Raw genomic sequence first — 22,374 nt, forward strand, 5'->3', positions numbered from 1 at the left:
TTCATAAGAACAGATTTATCACAATCAGTTAGAGGGTATGATGACAGATTGATAATTGTGTGTGATTCATTTCTTAGAACCGTCGATAATTGTCCTGTCGCTCCCTCAGATGATATGGGCCTTCCAAATTCCTCCTTTCTAAAAAACGATCCGATGAGGAGGGTGGAACCGAGAAGGAGGCAGTATTTGGAGAGTAATAATTTGGACCGCCCTTCCTTGGGCCATGTTTCTTTTTGCTTGGTCTCTCCCATCTTTCCCTCCTATGTTTAGCTATTCCAGTCTCTAGATTGCTATCCTGTCCACTTCTCTCCGCATCAGATGTATCCACATCAGACGAGGAGATATCAGTGCTTACTGGTGGTTGTGAATTAGGGTTAGTTGACAAATGCAAGAAGACTTTGTTGTTTTTAAAATCCAAACTATCTCTATTGAATTGTTTATGTTTTCTTGCCTTGATATCAGCCTGGAAACGCTCTATGTTTGTTTGTAATGTAGACTCCTTCCTGTTAAAGTCTGGGTCGTTCCTATATTTACTGATATTCTCAATAAGTTCAGTTAATTTCTTGCCTGTGCGTTCCAAAGTAACCCTTTCCTCTGTCAAAAGAATTGTCATAAATCTAATTGAACTATCAATCAGTTCTTTACGCCAAGCTTGTAGTAGTTCAGGGGTCCTACTCCTAACAGCTGGTGCTATGTTAATACGTAGCCCTCTAGGAACTATATTATTCTTGATATAACTCTCTAAGGATTGAACCTCCCACCAGGATTTTATGTTGTCTTTATAGCACCTAGTGAGTTCATAAAATAAATCTCCCAAGTCTGGTGATCTAGAGGAATCACTGGTGGTAGATCGGTCATTGAAAGCATCCCTGGCATCCAACACCCATGTATCCCTGTTAATTGGTCCTGCAAGGAAACCTGCCATATATAATGTCTAACTCAAAGCTATCACAGTATGGAAATGAATAATTAGAGTAACTTGTTATTGGGAATCACCGCTAAACTCTAATGTGTAAATTAAAAACTAAATTTTATTAAATACATCTAAAATACAACAATATGTGAAGAAGCACCAACACCAATAAACTAAAATACCGAGACACCCAGGGAAGGGTGCCTGACCCTATATAACCTCTCTCACCCTGCCTGACAGCGGAGGTTGGCACCCTAAAACCTGCGCCTTGGCGCCCCCACTGTCAAGACACATCAGAGAACTGCATGGGGGTAACCTGGACTCCTTTACTTTCAGTGTCATCAAGGTTATTACTCCATCCATAAGGGGAGGAGATTGGAACAAGACCATCCTACAGAAGGAACAGCAGTGGATGTATAGGTTAAAATCCATATCTCCGGATGGGCTAAATGAACAATTACAATTTGGTTGTTTTCTCTAATACTTGTATATATAAGTGTCCTTTTATATTTATATGCATTAACACAGTATCCTTCATTGGCCTGCAAAACTATCGAAATCTAGTCACTTCTATCGGCCATGATAGGCTAGTGTGACATTTTGTACCCTATCCCATTATTGGATTTTTCATCCTGTTATTTAGTGCCCATGCATCTTGTGGGCACTAGAATATCCTATTACATTTTCTTTTCTTTAATACCCCCCTCTTCCTCCCCCCTCCCCCCTTCCCTCTTTTGCATTTGGTCAATGTATATAGTATTATAGTTGTACTTCCTTGGTCATTTTTTAAGGTAACAACGACATCACTTCATCTCCTACCTATATGGTAGCCTATTGTATCTTTGGTGTATCTTAATAGCAGTATACTATTTATATTACAACAGGGGGTTCCAACTGAGCATGCGCGTCATTGCCACACAGCGCTTTTCTTCCCGGACCCATTGTGGTGTGTTCACTTTTTCCGGGGGTTTACGTTCTCAGGCGCTCCTAAGCCCGGCTGCACATGGGTCCGTTCTGCGCCTGCGCATCCCCGCTGATTTATTGTTTTTGGAAGGTGGTATGGGACGCTGATGCGTCCACCCTCGGAACTACATTTGTGCACCATTTGAACCGGGGGAACTTTATTTTTGCGCTCACGGACATGCGCAGTTGCTTTAGTTTTGCTTTCATTACCACTTTGTTTTTGGTTAGGCTGAGGCTTCCGGTCATGCGCGGTATCTGAATCGCGATGCCCGAGAGGGGACATTACACGTACGCTGCTATCAACAGGTGCGGGTAATAAGCCATTTAGGTTTAGCATATAAGATATGAGGGTGGGTATGCAACACCAGGCATCATCATTAAGGGAGGATTGACTCTTATGCTCTGGCCATCAAGCCGGTTCCATTATTACTGCGAAAGCTAAGTATCACCAGGCTTGACTTATTCAAACATGTCATGTATCTTTGGCACTGACTGATTTATCTATGTACTCCTGATGAACCTCAGTAGAGGGGAAACGCGTTGAGTATGTTCTATGTCACATTACTGTGACAGAGTGTTTTTTGTGTCACATCACTGTGGCATGCAGTCGATCGCATTATTTGAGATGTGTTTTGTATTGTGGCACTCTGTGTGCATCTACACCGGAGTTTGCTGCATTATGGGGATTAGTATGTGGTGTTTTGTCTGACCCATGTGCTGTGTATGGATATACACAACAACTAATTACTGCTACGGTATGGTTATAACGTTTTCTTTTCTGTAAAAGGCTATTAGATATATAATATTTGTGACAAAATACATCTGGTCTAGTCCACCCCCATTTTTTTCTATCTTTGGTTGTACTCTGTGGACTAAGTATCATTAATAAGATTAAGAGTATATATGATCTATCTACTTTCCATTCTGTTTCCTCTATCCATAGATATATGTTTAATAGACCGTAGTGCTCCAATATCTGCTTGTACCATCAGTAATAGTCTTTATCAGATATGGTTTATTTTATCTAAGAAGACCTACCGTTGTTTATCTTGGAAGCAGTATTAGTGTATACTAGCAGTAGTATCCTAAAGTTAGCTAGATTATTAGTTCTGACATTAGTTCCAGTCTTAAACCATCATTTGAAGACTAGCAATACACATTTACTTTGCCTCATACTATCCTTTTGCACCCTTTAAGTGCCTTTTCTCACTCCCCTGCCAAGTGTTGGGCATAACAGGGCAGAAAGGGAGAGCCGCCGACGAGTGGGGGCACCAAGGCGCAGGTTTTAGGGTGCCAACCTCCGCTGTCAGGCAGGGTGAGAGAGGTTATATAGGGTCAGGCACCCTTCCCTGGGTGTCTCGGTATTTTAGTTTATTGGTGTTGGTGCTTCTTCACATATTGTTGTATTTTAGATGTATTTAATAAAATTTAGTTTTTAATTCACACATTAGAGTTTAGCGGTGATTCCCAATAACAAGTTACTCTAATTATTCATTTCCATACTGTGATAGCAGTTTACTACTGTTGCCAATTTTGAACTGCATTTAGACTACTTACTGATTTGGGCCTACTCTCTGTGTCAGCCTCTCATTACAGTTGTCCTCCACTGCAATGCCCCCTGGTTAGTCCTTTACCAATTTTGAACTGCATTTAGCCCACTTTATTCTTTGGGCCTATATCTGTGTTTCCTCCTCATCCTGCCCTTTGCCCAGCCAGTGATAGATGAGTCTGCTGGAACATTGACCCATAACGCAACATTCCCGCTACACAGCAAGATTGTGACCCTGCTGAAAGTCAGGTTACTCTTCCCGCATACCAGACCAGCTTACACGGGGACAAAGAGGAAGGTGCAGATGAAAGTGCAGGTTCCTTCATCAGGTGGGAGGAGGAATACTCGTTGGCAACGTCACTGGCACAGGGCCCCTCATAGTACGCAAAAGTGTCGCTGCCGGTGGGAGGCGCCCCCGCCGTGCAAACACACCGCCGTACTTTGAGGGGCCCTGTGCCAGTGCCAATGCCAACGAGTGGGCCCCCCCTGCTTGCTCAGGATCACAGCACTTGCAAAGTTGAAATACTTACCTCTCCCTGCTCCACTGCCGTGACGTGGTCCAGATTTCCTGTGCCCACTAAATACTTGAACCAGCCCTACCCCCCACAACTTTAGCCAAATGACCCCCAATTTCCAATGCCTTACTATTATTATAAGGTAAATTAAGATTGACAAGCTTCAGTAACAAGAATGGATGTTTTTGCCATTAAAATGGCCACTGTACATGTTTTCCTGGCCTCCACTCACTGTCGACTATGCTCCCCCATTGACTTGCATTGGGTTTCGTGTTTCGGTCGATCCCCGACTTTTCACGATAATCGGCCGATTCCACTCGACTCGACTGTTGAGATAGTTGGGTTTTGCGAAACCCGACTCGACCCTAAAAAACTAAAAGTCGCTCAACCCTACTCACAGCCAGGGATAGGGTGGTACGCAGAATGCTGGGACTAAAAAGGGGACATGTCATGCAGGGAGAGATGCTAGCCAATGAACGCTTTCCCCACCAGACTGATGAGAGTGCTCACTGGCTGCCATCTCTGTCCTCCTGCATGGCGAGTCCCAATGGTGAGTGTTCGCCTGTAGTCAGGGGGCACGGGCCTCACAGCACACAGGGAACAACAGTGGAGGAAGAGCAGGCCTTACGTTGTGTCTTCTGCGCCCTCCACTGTTCCATTCCCAGCAGTATCTCCCCACAGAGAAGAGGTCAGGGGCGGAGGGCTCACTGCAAGGGACAGCATGGCAGCAGCAGTTGGCTTATATCAGTCCTCTCTGCTGTGTCCCCATCCCCCCCACAATGAGTTCTGCAGCTCTCTCCAGCTGAACTCTGAACTATGTGGCTGACCTCCTCCAGGGCTCATCTGAACACATGATGTCATAGATTACTATGTGTGTGTATGAAGAAACATATACTGTATATGTGTGTATCTATGTGTGTGTATGTACAATTGAAACCAGAAATTTCCATGCACTATATAAAAAGACACATATGGATGTTTTTCTCAATATCTGACATGAAATCAGAATAAACCTTTCCTGTTTTTGGTCAATTAGGATTACCATAATTATTAATACTTGCCAAATCCCAGAATAATGAGAGAGAGAATGTTTTAAGGCTTTTTTTTTTTTTATTACTTACCGCAAAGTCAAAAGTGCATACATTTCAATAGTATTTGGTACCATTGCCCTTAAATTGAAAGACTTGCGTCAAACATTTGGGATATCCTTTCACAAGCTTCTCACTATAGTTGGTCGGAATTTGGACCCATTCCTCCTGACATAACTGGCGTAACTGATCCAGGTTTGTAGGTCACCTTGCTCCCACCTGCCTTTTCTGCTTTGCCCATAAGTTTTCAATAGGATTGTGATCAGGGCTTTTTGATGGCCTCTCCAAAACATTGACTTTGTTATCCTTTAGCCACTTTGTTACCATTTTGGCAGTATGCTTAGGGGCATTGTCTATCTGGAAGATTCATTTTCGCACAAGCTTTAACTTCCTGGCTGATGTTTTGAGTTGTTGCTTCAGTATTGCCACATAATCTTCTTTTCTCATGATGCCATCTATTTATGTCAATGTGAGGGCACCCTAAACATCATCCTCGCTTATTCTTTTGCCACCGCCCACAAGGGAAGGGGGACATCATGAACATCATCATGAACATGGAGCAGATCCTGCCCACATTTACTACTGAGAGGGTATGTGCATGGAGCGCCCCCAGACACAGGGCCACAAGTCACTCGGTACCGGTCCCTTCTCCTTCTGTTCTGCGGTTGTCACGGTGGCTGGACCCGGTCGTGACCCTGCTAAGGGGCGTCCAATGAAAATGGTAGTACAGTCTGTCAGTAGTTCGTGACGCCACCTGTGGTGTTCGGTCAGGGCGACCGGCGCTGCTGTGGGGTTCCGCTGGGGTGATGGAATGGCAGCTGGATGGTAAACCTTCCCACAGGTGAAGTATGTCCCCAGGGCTTCCCAGTAAGGTGGATGGTGATGGTGTAAGGCGCAGTCAATAACGAGGACACAGGGTTGCAGCCTCTTTACCTTTTACTGAAGGCTTCAGTACACTCAGTCCAGAGCACGTTCAACCGGGCTATCAGAGACCGGCCGGTCCGATGAGCACATCCAGAGTTTCCCTCGCAGATGGAAATCGTTGCCTACCAATAGCGCCTGTGTGTTGCAGTCCTACCCTGCTGAGCATTTGGAATAGTCCTCACAACTGCTGTTCTCTTTCGTTCGTTCTCTACAGCTCTCTCTCTCGTTCTTTGGTTCCAGATGTTGCTAGTTTCTAACGTCCCCCAGATATGTTATGGCTAGGACGCCACCCGTTTGACGGGAAGGCTTGGAGGTCTTCCGGGACCCTAGAGATGCCCCTCTCCCAATGTTGCCCCCTATGTCTTCGTAGGTGTAAAAGGTGTAAAAGGTAGACAGCTGTTGTGAATTCTGTGGCTGAATTCACTCCTGTGGTCACAAGTGGTACTGCAGCTTCTGAGCTTCCTCCCTCAGGTGTTCTGGTGAGCTCGTTAACTGCTTCATTACTTAACTCCGCCTGATGCTGCTATCCTTGCTCCTTGTCAATGTTTCAGTGTTGGATCTGAGCTTCTCCTGATTGTTCCTGTGACCTGCTGCTCTGTATAGCTAAGTGCTTTTTGCTTTTTTGTTGCTTTTTTTCTGTCCAGCTTGTCTTTTGTTTTGCTGGAAGCTCTGAGACGCAAAGGGTGTACCGCCATGCCGTTAGTTCGGCACGGTGGGTTTTTTTTGCCCCCTTTGCGTGGTTTTGCTTTAGGGTTTTTTGTAGACTGCAAAGTTCGCTTTACTGTCCTCGCTCTGTCCTAGAATATCGGGCCCCACTTTGCTGAATCTATTTCATCCCTACGTTTTGTCTTTTCATCTTACTCACAGTCATTATATGTGGGGGGCTGCCTTTTCCTTTGGGGAATTTCTCTGGGGCAAGTCAGGCCTATTTTTCTATCTTCAGGCTAGCTAGTTTCTTAGGCTGTGCCGAGTTGCCTAGGTAGTTGTTAGGCGCAATCCACAGCCGCTTTTAGTTGTGTTTAGGATAGGATCAGGTGTGCAGTCTACAGAGTTTCCACGTCTCAGAGCTCGTTCTTGTATTTTTGGGTATTTGTCAGATCACTGTGTGCGCTCTGATCGCTAAGCACACTGTGTTTCTGGATTGCCTTCATAACACCTGTCATTAGCAAACATAACAGTACAAGGAGCCTAACTAATGATTCTCAATAGAGGGAAAGAAAAAGTTCTGACATCATTTTTTTTTTTCTCAGCTCTGTGTTCACTTTTTTTTTTCCCCTAGACATTTGGGTGATTCTGGACACAGGTGTGGACATGGATATTCAGGGTCTGTGCTCTTCAATGGATAATCTCGTTATAAATGTACAATAAATTCAAGATACTATTGATCAGAAATCTATGTTAGAACCAAGAATTCCTATTCCTGATTTGTTTTTTGGAGATAGAACGAAGTTTCTAAGTTTCAAAAATAATTGTAAGCTATTTCTGGCCTTGAAACCTCATTCTTCTGGTAATCCTATTCAACAGGTTTTGATTATTATTTCTTTTTTGCGCGGCGACCCTCAAGACTGGGCATTTTCTCTTGCGCCAGGAGACCCTGCATTGAGTAGTGTCGATGCGTTTTTCCTGGCGCTCGGATTGCTGTACGATGAGCCTAATTCAGTGGATCAGGCTGAGAAAAATTTGCTGGCTTTGTGCCAGGGTCAGGATGATATAGAAGTATATTGTCAGAAATTTAGGAAATGGTCAGTACTCACTCAGTGGAATGAATCTGCGCTGGCAGCTTTGTTCAGAAAGGGTCTCTCTGAGGCTCTTAAGGATGTCATGGTGGGATTTCCTATGCCTGCTGGTTTGAATGAGTCTTTGTCTTTGGCCATTCAGATCGGTCGACGCTTGCGCGAGCGTAAATCTGTGCACCACTTGGCGGTACTGCCTGAGGTTAAACCTGAGCCTATGCAGTGCGATAGGACTATGACTAGACTTGAATGGCAGGAATACAGACGTCTGAATGGTCTGTGTTTCTACTGTGGTGATTCCACTCATGCTATTTCTGATTGTCCTAAGCGCACTAAGCGGTCCGCTAGGTCTGCCGTCATTGGTACTGTACAGTCCAAATTCCTTCTGTCCATGCTCTTTGTCGTCGTTTTCTGTCATGGCGTTTGTGGATTCGGGCGCTGCCCTGAATCTGATGGATTTGGATTATGCTAAACGTTGTGGGTTTTTCTTGGAGCCTTTGCGGTGTCCTATTCCATTGAGAGGAATTGATGCTACACCTTTGGCCAAGAATAAACCTCAATACTGGGCCCAGCTGACCATGTGCATGGCTCCTGCACATCAGGAAGTTATTCGCTTTCTGGTGTTGCATAATCTGCATGATGTGGTCGTGTTGGGGTTGCCATGGCTACAAACCCATAATCCAGTATTGGATTGGAATTCCATGTCGGTATCCAGCTGGGGTTGTCAGGGGGTACATGGTGATGTTCCATTTTTGTCGATTTCGTCATCCACCCCTTCTGAGGTCCCAGAGTTCTTGTCTGATTATCAGGATGTATTTGAAGAGCCCAAGTCCGATGCTCTACCTCCGCATAGGGATTGTGATTGTGCTATCAATTTGATTCCTGGTAGTAAATTCCCTAAAGGTCGATTATTTAATTTATCCATGCCCGAACACGCCGCTATGCGCAGTTATGTGAAGGAATCCCTGGAGAAGGGACATATTCGCCCATCGTCATCACCACTGGGAGCAGGGTTCTTCTTTGTAGCCAAGAAGGATGGTTCGCTGAGACCGTGTATTGATTACAGCCTTCTTAATAAGATCACTGTTAAATTTCAGTATCCCTTGCCATTGTTATCTGACTTGTTTGCTCGGATTAAGGGGGCTAGTTGGTTCACTAAGATAGATCTTCGTGGTGCGTATAATCTGGTGAGAATCAGGCAAGGAGATGAATGGAAAACTGCATTCAATATGCCCGAGAGTCATTTTGAGTATCTAGTGATGCCGTTCGGACTTGCCAATGCTCCATCTGTGTTTCAGTCTTTTATGCATGACATCTTCCGTGAGTATCTGGATAAATTCCTGATTGTTTACTTGGATGACATTTTGATCTTCTCAGATGATTGGGAGTCTCATGTGAAGCAGGTCAGAATGGTTTTTCAGGTCCTGCGTGCTAACTCTTTGTTTGTGAAGGGATCAAAGTGTCTCTTCGGTGTGCAGAAAGTTTCATTTTTGGGGTTCATCTTTACCCCTTCTACTATCGAGATGGATCCAGTTAAGGTCCAAGCCATCCAGGATTGGATTCAGCCGACATCTCTGAAAAGTCTGCAAAAGTTCCTGGGCTTTGCTAATTTTTATCGTCGCTTCATCTGTAATTTTTCTAGCATTGCCAAACCATTGACCGATTTGACCAAGAAGGGTGCTGATTTGGTTAATTGGTCTTCTGCTGCTGTGGAAGCTTTTCAGGAGTTGAAGCGTCGTTTTTGTTCTGCCCCTGTGTTGTGTCAGCCAGATGTTTCTCTTCCGTTCCAGGTCGAGGTTGATGCTTCTGAGATTGGAGCAGGGGCGGTTTTGTCACAGAGAGGTTCTGATTGCTCAGTGATGAAACCATGTGCTTTCTTTTCCAGGAAGTTTTCGCCCGCTGAGCGTAATTATGATGTGGGCAATCGAGAGTTGCTGGCCATGAAGTGGGCATTCGAGGAGTGGCGTCATTGGCTTGAAGGAGCTAAGCATCGCGTGGTGGTATTGACTGATCATAAGAACTTGACTTATCTCGAGTCTGCCAAGCGCTTGAATCCTAGACAGGCCCGTTGGTCGTTATTTTTTGCCCGCTTCGACTTTGTGATTTCGTACCTTCCGGGCTCTAAAAATGTGAAGGCGGATGCTCTGTCTAGGAGTTTTGTGCCCGACTCTCCGGGTTTATCTGAGCCAGCGGGTATCCTCAAGGAAGGAGTCATTGTGTCTGCCATCTCCCCTGATTTGCGGCGGGTGCTGCAAAAATTTCAGGCGAATAAACCTGATCGTTGTCCAGCAGAGAAACTGTTCGTCCCTGATAGGTGGACTAATAAACTTATCTCTGAACTTCATTGTTCGGTGTTGGCTGGTCATCCTGGAATCTTTGGTACCAGAGAGTTAGTGGCTAGATCCTTCTGGTGGCCATCTCTGTCACGGGATGTACGTACTTTTGTGCAGTCCTGTGGGATTTGTGCTAGGACTAAGCCCTGCTGTTCTCGTGCCAGTGGGTTGCTTTTGCCCTTGCCGGTCCCAAAGAGGCCTTGGACACATATTTCGATGGATTTCATTTCTGACCTTCCCGTTTCTCAAAAGATGTCAGTCATTTGGGTGGTCTGTGATCGCTTTTCTAAAATGGTCCATCTGGTGCCCTTGGCTAAATTGCCTTCCTCCTCTGATTTGGTACCTTTGTTCTTTCAGCATGTGGTTCGGTTGCATGGCATTCCTGAGAATATTGTTTCTGACAGAGGTTCCCAGTTTGTTTCAAGGTTTTGGCGAGCCTTTTGTGGTAGGATGGGCATTGACCTATCCTTTTCCTCGGCTTTCCATCCTCAGACTAATGGCCAGACCGAACGAACCAATCAGACCTTGGAAACATATCTGAGATGTTTTGTTTCTGCAGACCAGGATGATTGGGTGTCCTTTTTGCCGTTGGCTGAGTTCGCCCTTAATAATCGGGCCAGCTCGGCTACCTTGGTTTCTCCATTTTTTTGCAATTCTGGGTTCCATCCTCGTTTCTCTTCAGGACAGGTTGAGTCTTCGGACTGTCCTGGTGTGGATTCTGTGGTGGATAGGTTGCAGCAGATCTGGACTCAGGTAGTGGACAATTTGATCTTGTCCCGGGAGAAAGCTCAACTTTTCGCTAATCGCAGACGCCGTGTGGGTCCCCGACTTCGTGTTGGGGATCTGGTTTGGTTATCTTCTCGTCATATTCCTATGAAGGTTTCCTCTCCTAAATTTAAACCTCGTTTTATTGGTCCGTATAGGATTTCTGAGGTTCTCAATCCTGTGTCTTTTCGTTTGACCCTCCCAGACTCCTTTTCCATACATAATGTATTCCATAGGTCGTTGTTGCGGAGATACGTGGCACCTATGGTTCCATCTGTTGAGCCTCCTGCCCCGGTTTTGGTGGAGGGGGAATTGGAGTATATTGTGGAGAAGATTTTGGATTCTCGTGTTTCTAGACGGAAACTCCAGTATCTGGTTAAATGGAAGGGTTATGCTCAGGAAGATAATTCCTGGGTTTTTGCCTCTGATGTTCATGCTTCCGATCTTGTTCGTGCCTTTCATGCGGCTCATCCTGGTCGGCCTGGGGGCTCTGGTGAGGGTTTGGTGACCCCTCCTCAAGGGGGGGGGTACTGTTGTGAATTCTGTGGCTGAATTCACTCCTGTGGTCACAAGTGGTACTGCAGCTTCTGAGCTTCCTCCCTCAGGTGTTCTGGTGAGCTCGTTAACTGCTTCATTACTTAACTCCGCCTGATGCTGCTATCCTTGCTCCTTGTCAATGTTTCAGTGTTGGATCTGAGCTTCTCCTGATTGTTCCTGTGACCTGCTGCTCTGTATAGCTAAGTGCTTTTTGCTTTTTTGTTGCTTTTTTTCTGTCCAGCTTGTCTTTTGTTTTGCTGGAAGCTCTGAGACGCAAAGGGTGTACCGCCGTGCCGTTAGTTCGGCACGGTGGGTTTTTTTTGCCCCCTTTGCGTGGTTTTGCTTTAGGGTTTTTTGTAGACTGCAAAGTTCGCTTTACTGTCCTCGCTCTGTCCTAGAATATCGGGCCCCACTTTGCTGAATCTATTTCATCCCTACGTTTTGTCTTTTCATCTTACTCACAGTCATTATATGTGGGGGGCTGCCTTTTCCTTTGGGGAATTTCTCTGGGGCAAGTCAGGCCTATTTTTCTATCTTCAGGCTAGCTAGTTTCTTAGGCTGTGCCGAGTTGCCTAGGTAGTTGTTAGGCGCAATCCACAGCCGCTTTTAGTTGTGTTTAGGATAGGATCAGGTGTGCAGTCTACAGAGTTTCCACGTCTCAGAGCTCGTTCTTGTATTTTTGGGTATTTGTCAGATCACTGTGTGCGCTCTGATCGCTAAGCACACTGTGTTTCTGGATTGCCTTCATAACACCTGTCATTAGCAAACATAACAGACAGCCAACCTTTAATCAACTGTCCAGCGGAATTTGAAGTAAGGCCTGAAGTCAGTTACTCCTACGGTGATCCGGCCACCGACTACGCGCCTCAGTAAGATGTTGCCTTCCTCTCTCGGCACGACTCTTACTGGCTCTCCTTTGTGCCGATCTCGTTTACATTGTTCCACAATATTCTTCCCCTCTTGTCTCCTTCTTAGGATACCGCCGCAAGGTGTGCAGGCGCGGTTCCATTACGTTCTGTTCTGTCGCTAGGCACCTGCCAGGTTCCCACGCCTGACAGGGACCCCCCTGTGTCTTCTCCCCGCAACACCCCCTGCCACGGGATGTTGCCTGGTTCCAACCCAGTCAGCTTCTGACTAACTTCCTCCCCAGCCCCTAGTTTTACCAGTGTGAGGAGTGCTCCCCCTAGTGGCCGGAGTGTGAAGTGTAATGTGTTCTGGTGATACCTGGTCAGGAGAACTCTTTAGTGCCATCGGACGTACCGCTACTCGCCTTGGGGCCATACTGCAACGACCAGGTCTCTGGGGCGCTGCATGCACATGTAGGTGGGATGCCTGCAGATTTTTCCGCACCTGTTTTTGTAAATCCGCAGGTAAACCGCACTGCGGACTACCTGCGGATTTACTACGGAATTACCATGGTTTTTGTGCGGATTACACCTGCGGTTTTACACCTGCGGATTCCTATTATGGAGCAGGTGTAAATCGCAGCGGAATCCGCACAAAGAATTGACATGCTGCGGAATGTAAACCACTGCGTTTCCATGCGTTTTTTTCTGCAGCATGTGCACTGCGGATTTTGTTTTCCATAGGTTTACATGGTACTGTAAACTCATGGAAAACAGCTGCAGATCGCTGCGTCAAATCCGCTGCGGATCCGCAGCAAAATCCGCAGTGTGTGCACATGCCCTCATGATGCGAGCTAAGAGTACGCTAGGTATTCATTGCAAATATCAGTTGCTCCCCCTAGTGTTTGAAAACAGCACATTTTAAAAAGATTCTTATATATTACACCATCAATAATGAATATATATATTTTTAACAATTGTAGACATTTTTAGGAAATAGTTCCTTTAAATTTCCTTCGTTCTCTATCAATGCTGATGCATAAACACAAATGTGGTCAGGTTCAGCTTTGAACTGTGCCAGGTAATTAGGTCCTGACAAGTGCCCACCAGGAAACTTGGGTTGAACATTATCTGAAAATGGTGCTAATATCTGAACATCTGATAGATATTTTTTAAATGGACAATCTAGTTTGGGTTTTTCTACATGAGATGGGTTTTCATCAGGTTTTCTGCCTGGACAATGTAATACTGTAGGAACAAAGTGCGTGACATTTTAGGAAAGCTCATTTAAAATCTGTAGCATGTCAGTTTATGCTGCAGATTTTTACAATGAATTCCATGCTTTGCAAATATTGATATAGTGATGAGCGAGGGTTCTCAGATAAGGTGGTATCCGAGCATGCTCATGTCCAATTGAGTATCTTTGGAGTGCTCGAAAAAAATACTCAAGTCGCCATGGCTGTCTCCTCGCTGTTCAACAGCAGCAACACATGCAGAGATTCCCTAGCAAACCTGCAATCCCTGCATGTGTTGCAGCTGTCGTGAGGCATGCAGCGGCTTGAGTATTTTTCTCGAGCACGTCAAAATACTCGAATAGGACACCAACATGCTCAGATAACACCTTATCCGAGAACCCTTGCTCGTCACTACTTGCAAAGTATAAGATTACATCCAAGGGACATCTATAGCAAAATCTGCATTTATCAAATTTGATCACAGCATCCTGGTACCCAATAACACCAGAGAAAATGAAGAGATCCATAGTAGTAAAAATATATAAAGATCAAGACATAGTATGGATAGCTATCTTAAAGCAATGATTTAGTAGGTGTTCAGAATAATGTGCAGTCTTTTCAAATACAATGAAATGTATACCAGATTCACAGTGGAATATTGCTGCTATGCAATGCCGCCGATACATGGGCTTGAGTGTAGGTGTCTCCACAGCCAAAAGGCTGATACCCAAAAGTGAGGAGAAAATACCTATGCAGCCCTAAAGCAGAAATAGAAACAGAGTAGTTTACCTTAATTGTAGCGGAGTGGCGTCCCCACACCACAACACGCGTTTCACCACTGGCTTCTTCCGGGGGCATCAATTGTTTTAAGATACCTTTCCATACTATGTCTTGATCTTTCCTACCATTTTTTTGTCACCATTTCACATCACTACCTCATGTGGCAGCATTTATTCTGATTAATTTTTCATTATATTTATCTTTAAGAGTCTGTGTCTTCTCCCTTGTGAGGCACTGTGTAATGTATTTACTGTTTTAACCATTATTAATAGAGTTATATATTTTTACTACTATGTATCTCTTCATTTTCCTTGGTGTTATTGACTAATATAAGTTTTGTGGGGATTGAATGTTGGTCACTCCCACCTATCAGGTGTTATTAGCTCCAGTGGTGGCTAGATATAAGCATTGAAGGAAGAGCTCTGCTCAGAGTAGTGGCCGCTTCTGAGAACTGCAGATCACTTTTTGTATAGAAATGAGCGGATCAATTGACAGGACTCCGGGACACCATCTAAATTAGTGGTACCTGGTGGCTTGATGACAGTCCTGCAAATCACTTACCTTCCGGTGTCCCCAGGCTGGAGCAAGATCATCTGTGTGACGTTAAACACAGATGAAGTTGCGCCAGCCCTGGCTAATCAAAAACCACAGTGTGGATGCCAGAAGGTAGTAGATTTGCAGGACTCCCTAGTCACTAGGTACAATTGGCCTGGACGGTGGACTGGAATCCCGCAAATCGATCAGCTCCTCTTTTCTACCTTTAAATAGAAGCTGATCTGCAGTTCTTGGATTCTACAGCTACACATCAAATTGAGTTGTGTTGTTCAATTCCTTTCAATGTTTACATGAGGCCTTGATGGAGCTAAAAAGAGCTGATCAGTGGGAGTGACGGGTGTTCGATTCCAACAGATTTGATATTGATGATCTGTACAAAAGAGAAATGTTAAATATAGTATTCCTGTAAACCTTTTTAAAGATCAGTAATATTCCCCACACAATGCCACTCCAGTCTATTACCATAAACGAAATTGAGCCTATAGATATTTTTTGGCAAAGCCTATAGATGACAGTAAATCCTGGCTTTCCACCAATGTCCATTAGCAAATGCATATTATGTGATTTCTGTAAATACAGTTTTTGAATATTGAATCATACTGTACCATTTTAGTTTAGATAACACTCACTTGTACTAAATCTGGAGTAAGACGCTCAGCTGTCGTCCACTTCTTAAATCTCTCCGTCCTCCTTAGGATTCCTTCAATGCTGCAGGATTTCCTCTTGGTAAAATTAATGCAGATCCTCTGATCACCCAAGTCATGTTGCATTTTTGTAGATAACCGAGAAATCTCAACAGGTCTCCAGCTTTCTCCATCATCACTATAGTTCCCTTCATAACTATGAAGATCTGGAAGGGGAAGCTGCAGATGTGGAGCCAGCCAGTTCTGAAACCTTGAACGACAAAACATGGGCAATGTTTTTCAGACTGGAAATGTATTTGTAACTACAAAAACATGGATTTAAATGTGCTTGCTTGTAGAGGTCTATATATATATATAATGTTTGATGTTTCCCGTTTATATAAAATTATATTGTTAGTTTGTGACATTTTAAAAGTTCTACCGTGCCATGATAATCCATGGTATGCCAGGCATACTACGAAAAAGATGAGGAGGAATGTACTGTGCCTACTTCTTATAGGAATGTCTCAAAGTTATTAGTTTTTTTCATTATTTTCTATGTGTGCTCTGTATACAGTACCACAAGTGTGCAGGTAATAAAGCTTTTTAAGTTTATCCATATTTTAGATTTGACCAATTAACCATCCTATATAAATCTCTTTAAACTTTACATCATTAAGGGTACAGGTTTTCCTTCCCTGCCATAATTTTTGAAGGTTTTAAATTTGTAGAATGATTGCAAAACAATTGTGTATTTTTAGTTTTCTAATTTCTCATCTCTATTGTGGAGATATATTAGCTTGTAAAGTTTATCATTTATGATAAACCCTACTGGGCGTAACTAGAGATTTTTCTCTGGAGGGACGTACTTCGTCCCCTGCATGACATTGGCCAATAATAAGCAGGAGGCATCAGGCAGATGAAAAAAAAAACACATCCTGATGTCAGCTCTGATCTCTCCAACTATTGTGCAGTATAGATTAGAGCTAAGAGTGATTACAAATACTTATAGATCTAGTTTTATGGAAGTCAGTGTGGGAGGAAGGAGAATACAGTAGAGCTGCCTGTCATTATAAACATGTCTGCAGCTGCAGCTCTCCTCTTACAGCTGTCAGCTACACCTCCCCCTCACGCCGACACTGTTCCCAGAGGAGATTTGGAAGTGTTTGTAATCACAATCAGCTATGCTATAACTTAAATGTTATGCGCTAATGACTATGCAATGGAGATGACAAATAAAAATTATATTCAGCTCCGCAACCACTATTCCATGATGTGGCTTGTTTAACAAACTAAAACTGGTGAAAGATCCTATTTAACTAAGCTATTAAAGCTTATCTCATAAAATTGTGTAGATTTCATCCTAAGGGTTTCTGTAGGTATACTTTGCTACAGAAAAGTTATCACCTTTTGGCAAGTTCTTGGCCAATAGAAAACAATAGTATGTGTCAAGAATATATTCCTATGTTTTTTTGCGGGGAGTTTCAAGAGATTATCAAAATCTGGAGTGAAAGGGGCGTAACTACTAAAATAAATGTATTGGACAAACTTTTATGAAATTTGCACAAGGAGGTATTTGATGTTATTATTTACAGTGCATGTATTGTATTGTTCCATGAATACGCGATCATGGATATTTTGTGCAATCTTAAGGTTTCCTACTTTTCATTTTTATCTACAAAAACCATAAATGCCTACTCTCTTAAAAGTAGTGTAGTCTCATGGAATATTAAAATAGACATTGGTAGTGTAATGATGTCAGTGTGGATAAGCACTGATCCCTGTTGCCCTCACTGTACCATGAATAAAGGTGTGATAGGTTCCAAGAACTAATATATGGGACACCATGAATACAACTAATGTGGGCACAGTGGTTGACACATTTATGGGAGAATTGTACCTGTTTCTATTTTAAAGATATTATGGCAGGCACCGTTATTTCACTGCTATGAGTTTTCAAGTAATCCGAAGTAAGATGCACTAACCATGATTTAACTGCACTAACTTAATGGCTCCATACACATTGAACTAATGTTGGCCGAACCCACCGATATTGATGGGTTTGAATAACAATCTTATGTGTATGGGGATGCTGGCTAACATTGTCGGGGTAGGTGTATTTCTTTCAAGATTAATTTTGGACTGCCGATCGCATTGTTCTCATGGGTATAAGCAGCCTGCCCATGCGTCAGCTGACGGTTTTCTCACATGAACACAGGAGCGCACAGCCAAACAAACATTTGTGCGTATGGGAGAGTCAATTGTCTGCCGAACAATCGGATGAAGCATTGATTGACATCTGATTTTCTTAAAACATTATGTATTGAAGGCATAAGTGACCAATGTACAAATTGGCCCACAAAATCATTTTTAGAGTAATTTCACCCTTTGATTTTTTCTAAAAAAGTTGCATTCTTTGTTTAATATTTTTCTTTCATCTTTTGCTACTTTTTTGTCAGAAGTAAGGCTAGGTTCACATTAGCGTTTCTGTGCACAGCGTATCATCTGCATGCACAAATGCATGCCAAAACGCATGCAAACGCATGTTTACGCAGCGTTTTTTTATCCGCATGATCTTACGCATGATGGCAAAAAAACGCTGCTTGTGCTTGCGTATGTATGCGTTTTTGTATGCGTTTGCATTGTTTATGCGCATTGGGAATGGTATTTCCCAATGGGCGTGGTTTATGGGATTTCTATATATAGACACACTGCACAGATGAAATCCTCTTCTTTTGATGCGGTATCCTGCTACAAGATGGATCTTAGCGTGCAGAGCTTCAATCTGAATCTGGATTTATCATTGAAATTGGCTTTTGCTTTTGCTGTGGCTTGTGAGGAAGAAAGGAGAAGAGAAAGACGGAGAAAACATCGTTGCCGCTATTGGCAACACCCCATTGTTGAAGTCTGAAAGAGCCGTGGAGCCTACCACTCATTGTACACTGAGCTTCGTGAAAACCCGCAAAAGTTTTTTTGAGTACACAAGAATGTCTGAACAGAGCTCCAAGAATTGCTGCTATGTGTCAGAGGATCCATCACAAGGCAGGACACACAGCTATAGAGCAATTCCTGCTGAGGAACGTCTGTTGGTGACCCTAAGGTACGTAATTTTGAAAAAGAAACAACTGTCATTAATACTATTGTTCTAAAAGCCATGTACTGATTTTTTTTCCATTTTCTTTTCCACAGATTCCAGGCTACCGAAGAGACCTTAAGATCTGTACATTTTCAATTTCAGATTGGATTGTCTACCCTTGCTGGGATTGTTGGGGACACCTGCCGTGCATTGTATGAAGTTCTACGTGTAGAATTCTTCCCCCAACCCATAACTGAACTCTGGCACAAAAATGCAGAACAAGTCAAGGAAATTTGTAATTTTACAAACTGTATTGGGATGTGGACGGCAAACACATTCGGATTCTGAAACCTGCTGGAAGTGAATCTGAGTACTTCAATTATAAAAAAATACTGTATTTTCCATTGTTCTCAAGGCGATTGCAGATGTTGAGTGTTGATTTTTCGCCATTGACGTTGGCTCATTTGGATGAGGAAATGATTAGCAGACTTTCAAAAACTGACATGGGCCAACGTTTCTATGGTAATAATTTTAATTTTCCACCTCCACAACCTCTTACGAACACTGAAGGACCGCCAATGCTGTTTGTTGTTGTTGGGGATGAGGCGTTTCAAATGTGTGCCAACCTCATAAAACCATACTCGAGTCAGGACTTGATTCACACAAACAGGATTTTTAACTACAGACTGACAAGGGCACAAAGGACTGTGGAGTGTGCCTTTGGTTTGCTGGCAGCTAAATGGCACATTTTGGGTACAGCTATCAATCTTAAAATTGAGACAATTGATGAGATTGTGAAAGGGTGTGTTGTTCTGCATAATTACATCCTGTCAAACGAGTGACCCCACTTCGAACTTGAGGAACCTGTTAATACCACATTGCAGGATTACCACGCTCACCCTCTGAGGACTACAGGGGAAGTTGCCCAAATGAGGGATAAATTGGCTGCCTACTTTGTTTCTGATATTGAACGTGTGGCATGGCAAGATGAAATGGTTTAACTGTAATGTACCTGTAATGTTATGTATCTGTACTGTTTTCTGACTGTAATACTAACACCTTGACTGTAACTTTAATAATAAACACCTTAACTGTAGCACCCGTTAATACTTCACTCAACAATACACACATGTTTAAATGAAGAGTTAAAGAAAACACAGGGATACAGGTATTGTGAAACAAAATAATTTTTACTAACAAAAATAAAAACAATTTGAAAAATGTGATTTACTTTCAGGGTCAGTGGGTTGGAGCTACATGGGGGGTGTTGGGCTGTGATGGTAGGCTAGGAGTGGTTTGGGAAGTTGTTATAGGGGAAGTGGCAGTCAATTGGAGGATTGGGTCAGAAACATTGGCAGAGGACACTTTGGGGAAGAGGACACATTAGGAGTGGAAAACAAGTTTGAAGGAATTGACACATTGGATTGGAAAGATGTTGAGACTTCTTCGCAGAGTCATTGGATCAGGGAATGATTCTGATTATGGGGGTCCCACAATGCTGCTCGCTCTTGCACAGCTTGAATAAGTAGGTCGTTATCTATGTCACGCTGTCCTTCCTCACGTTGTGGAACCGATAGATGAAATGCAAAAAAAGAATTTGTAAGTAAATCTGAAAACAAATTCAATGCCAACTCTGATAAAGGCTTCTTACACCCCGTCTTTCCTCCTCAGCAACTTGTGGTGGCTGACGACCCTGGGAAGAATCATTTCCACTCGACTGCTCCTGCTCTTCCGCATTGGAAGGTCCCTGTAAAGAAAATACATTTACCACATGTATAATATTGCCAGTCAATACATACCAATCAGTAAATCAAATGTGAGTACATAATCAGTGTCATGTCCACTTTTGGAAGCTTCAGTAGAGGACATGTTAGAATAGCAGGCAGCAGTCAAGTGAAAACACTAGAGAAAAGAACAGATAAGAAAAATTTAACTGTTAAGAGCCAAACACAATGTATCCCAAAAAAAAAGAACAATGGACACCAATACCTACATTACAGGCAGTAGTCCAACAGCACAGCAGTCAGGCAGCACCAGGACAGCAGCACCAGGAAGGCAGCACAAGGACGGCAGGACCAGGAAGGCAGCACCAGCACGGCAGCACCAGGAAGGCAGCACCAGGATGGAAGCACCAGTACGTCAGCACCAGGAAGGCAGCATCAGGACGGCAGCACCAGGACCGCAGCACCAGGACCGCAGCACCAGGATGGCAAAACCAGGAAGGCAGCACCAGGATGGCAGCACCAGGAAGGCAGCACCAGGAAGGCAGCACCAGCACGGCAGCACCAGCACGGCAGCACCAGGAAGGCAGCAAAAGGACAGCAGCACCAGGACCGCAGGACCAGGACAGCAGCACCAGGACCGGAGCAGCAAACAGTCTATAAGGAACAGAAAAAAATTAGTACAGAGTACAGACTGTAACGACAAACAGACATTTCAAAGCTTCTATACTTACATCCAAAGTCTTGTGCTTACATCAAGCATCTTGAGAGTAATGAAATTCCTGTGTCCTCACCCTCTTTTATACCCCTTTGTTTTAGGAGTGGCTGAAATCAGTTCCTGGACATGTTCAGTCTGAAGTACGTATGCATATGGTACGCATGCGTGCGCATGTCCTTGTGTACCAATGCGTTCCCATAGACAGTAATGCATTTTTTAATGCACTCATCCGCATGCGCATGATTGTGCAATATTTGACGCCTTAAAAAATGCAACATGTTGTGTTCGTCGGCCACCGCCGCACACAGCAAAACAATGCATTCGTAGGCATGTCCCTGCGTACACAATGTTAAAGATATGTACGTATGACGCATGCGGATCTATGCTGATCATACACTGCACACAGAAACGCTAATGTGAACCCGGCCTTAGATGTTGCCCATGAATCAAACAACAACATGATGCAGTAGAAACAGTGTTTTTTAGAGATATTTTTTCACACATTTTTTATATGCTAAAAGACTTAAGGTCACTAAAAGACTTACCATATAAAAACAATGCACACAAACCATGTAATTTTTCACAAATCTATATATATATATAATTGTCTAAGGGTTTTTCCGTCTGTCTGTCTTTCTGTCTGTCTGTCTGTCTGTCCAGGAAATCCCGCGTCTCTGATTGGTCGAGGCCTGGTGGCACAGCATCGACGTAGAAATCCCGCGTCTCTGATTGGTTGAGACCGCCAGGCCTCGACCAATCAGCGACGGGCACAGCGACGATGATGTCATAAAGGACATAGACATCCCGCGTCTCTGATTGGTCGAGGCCGCCAGGCCTCGACCAATCAGCAACGGGCACAGCGACGATGATGTCATAATGGTTGCCATGGCGATGATGATGTCATAAAGGTTGCCTCGACCAATCAGCGACGGGCACAGTCTGCCGCGAATTCTGGAATCATCATTGTCCATATACTACGGGGACATGCATATTCTAGAATACCCGATGCGTTAGAATTGGGCCACAATCTAGTAGCTTATAATAACCGTTTAGTAGTTTCATTGAAGGGCCTGTTGGTTATCTGTGTAAGGGGGTGCCAGGCCTCTACCCCCTTAAATATTGTATAGTAAGTCATGCTGCTATGTATATAGTATTCTGCTACGTGTTAGAAATGTGCATATTTCATTTTAATGGTTGTATATGTCAGTAGCGATAGGGTAAGTGTTGTACCCTAAATCTGACACTAGATGGTGCACAATATTGTACATAGTTAAAGGAGGGGCTGGCTGTGTTAAGAGGAAAGTGTCTTCTTGTTTAGATTCAGTATGGGCCTAGTGCTCGTGTTGGGTGGACAGCTCTGCAACGCTAATCAAGGAACCCAGCCATTCAGATTCCAGATGGACAGAAGTGCAGCTGAAGCAGCAGTGTTAGCGCAGCTTGGGGCAGGAGCTTGTGCAGATCATCGCATGGGCTGATGCCCTCCATTTTGGGTCTAAACGGA

General features: G+C 43.8%; 1 protein-coding gene across 1 annotated transcript in view; it reads right to left on the bottom strand.

Annotated features, from left to right (window-relative positions):
• The window catches only part of DIPK2B (divergent protein kinase domain 2B), a 216,541-nt gene that overhangs the window by 161,446 nt on the left and 32,721 nt on the right, over nucleotides 1-22,374 (bottom strand). The window contains exon 2 of the mRNA XM_069760081.1: nucleotides 15,365-15,629. Coding sequence (XP_069616182.1) covers nucleotides 15,365-15,629 — 265 coding nt within the window. The remainder of the gene's footprint in view (nucleotides 1-15,364; nucleotides 15,630-22,374) is intronic.

The sequence above is a fragment of the Ranitomeya imitator genome, chromosome 3 (genome assembly GCF_032444005.1).
Source record: "Ranitomeya imitator isolate aRanImi1 chromosome 3, aRanImi1.pri, whole genome shotgun sequence".
In the NCBI taxonomy this organism is placed as follows: Eukaryota; Metazoa; Chordata; class Amphibia; order Anura; family Dendrobatidae; genus Ranitomeya; species Ranitomeya imitator.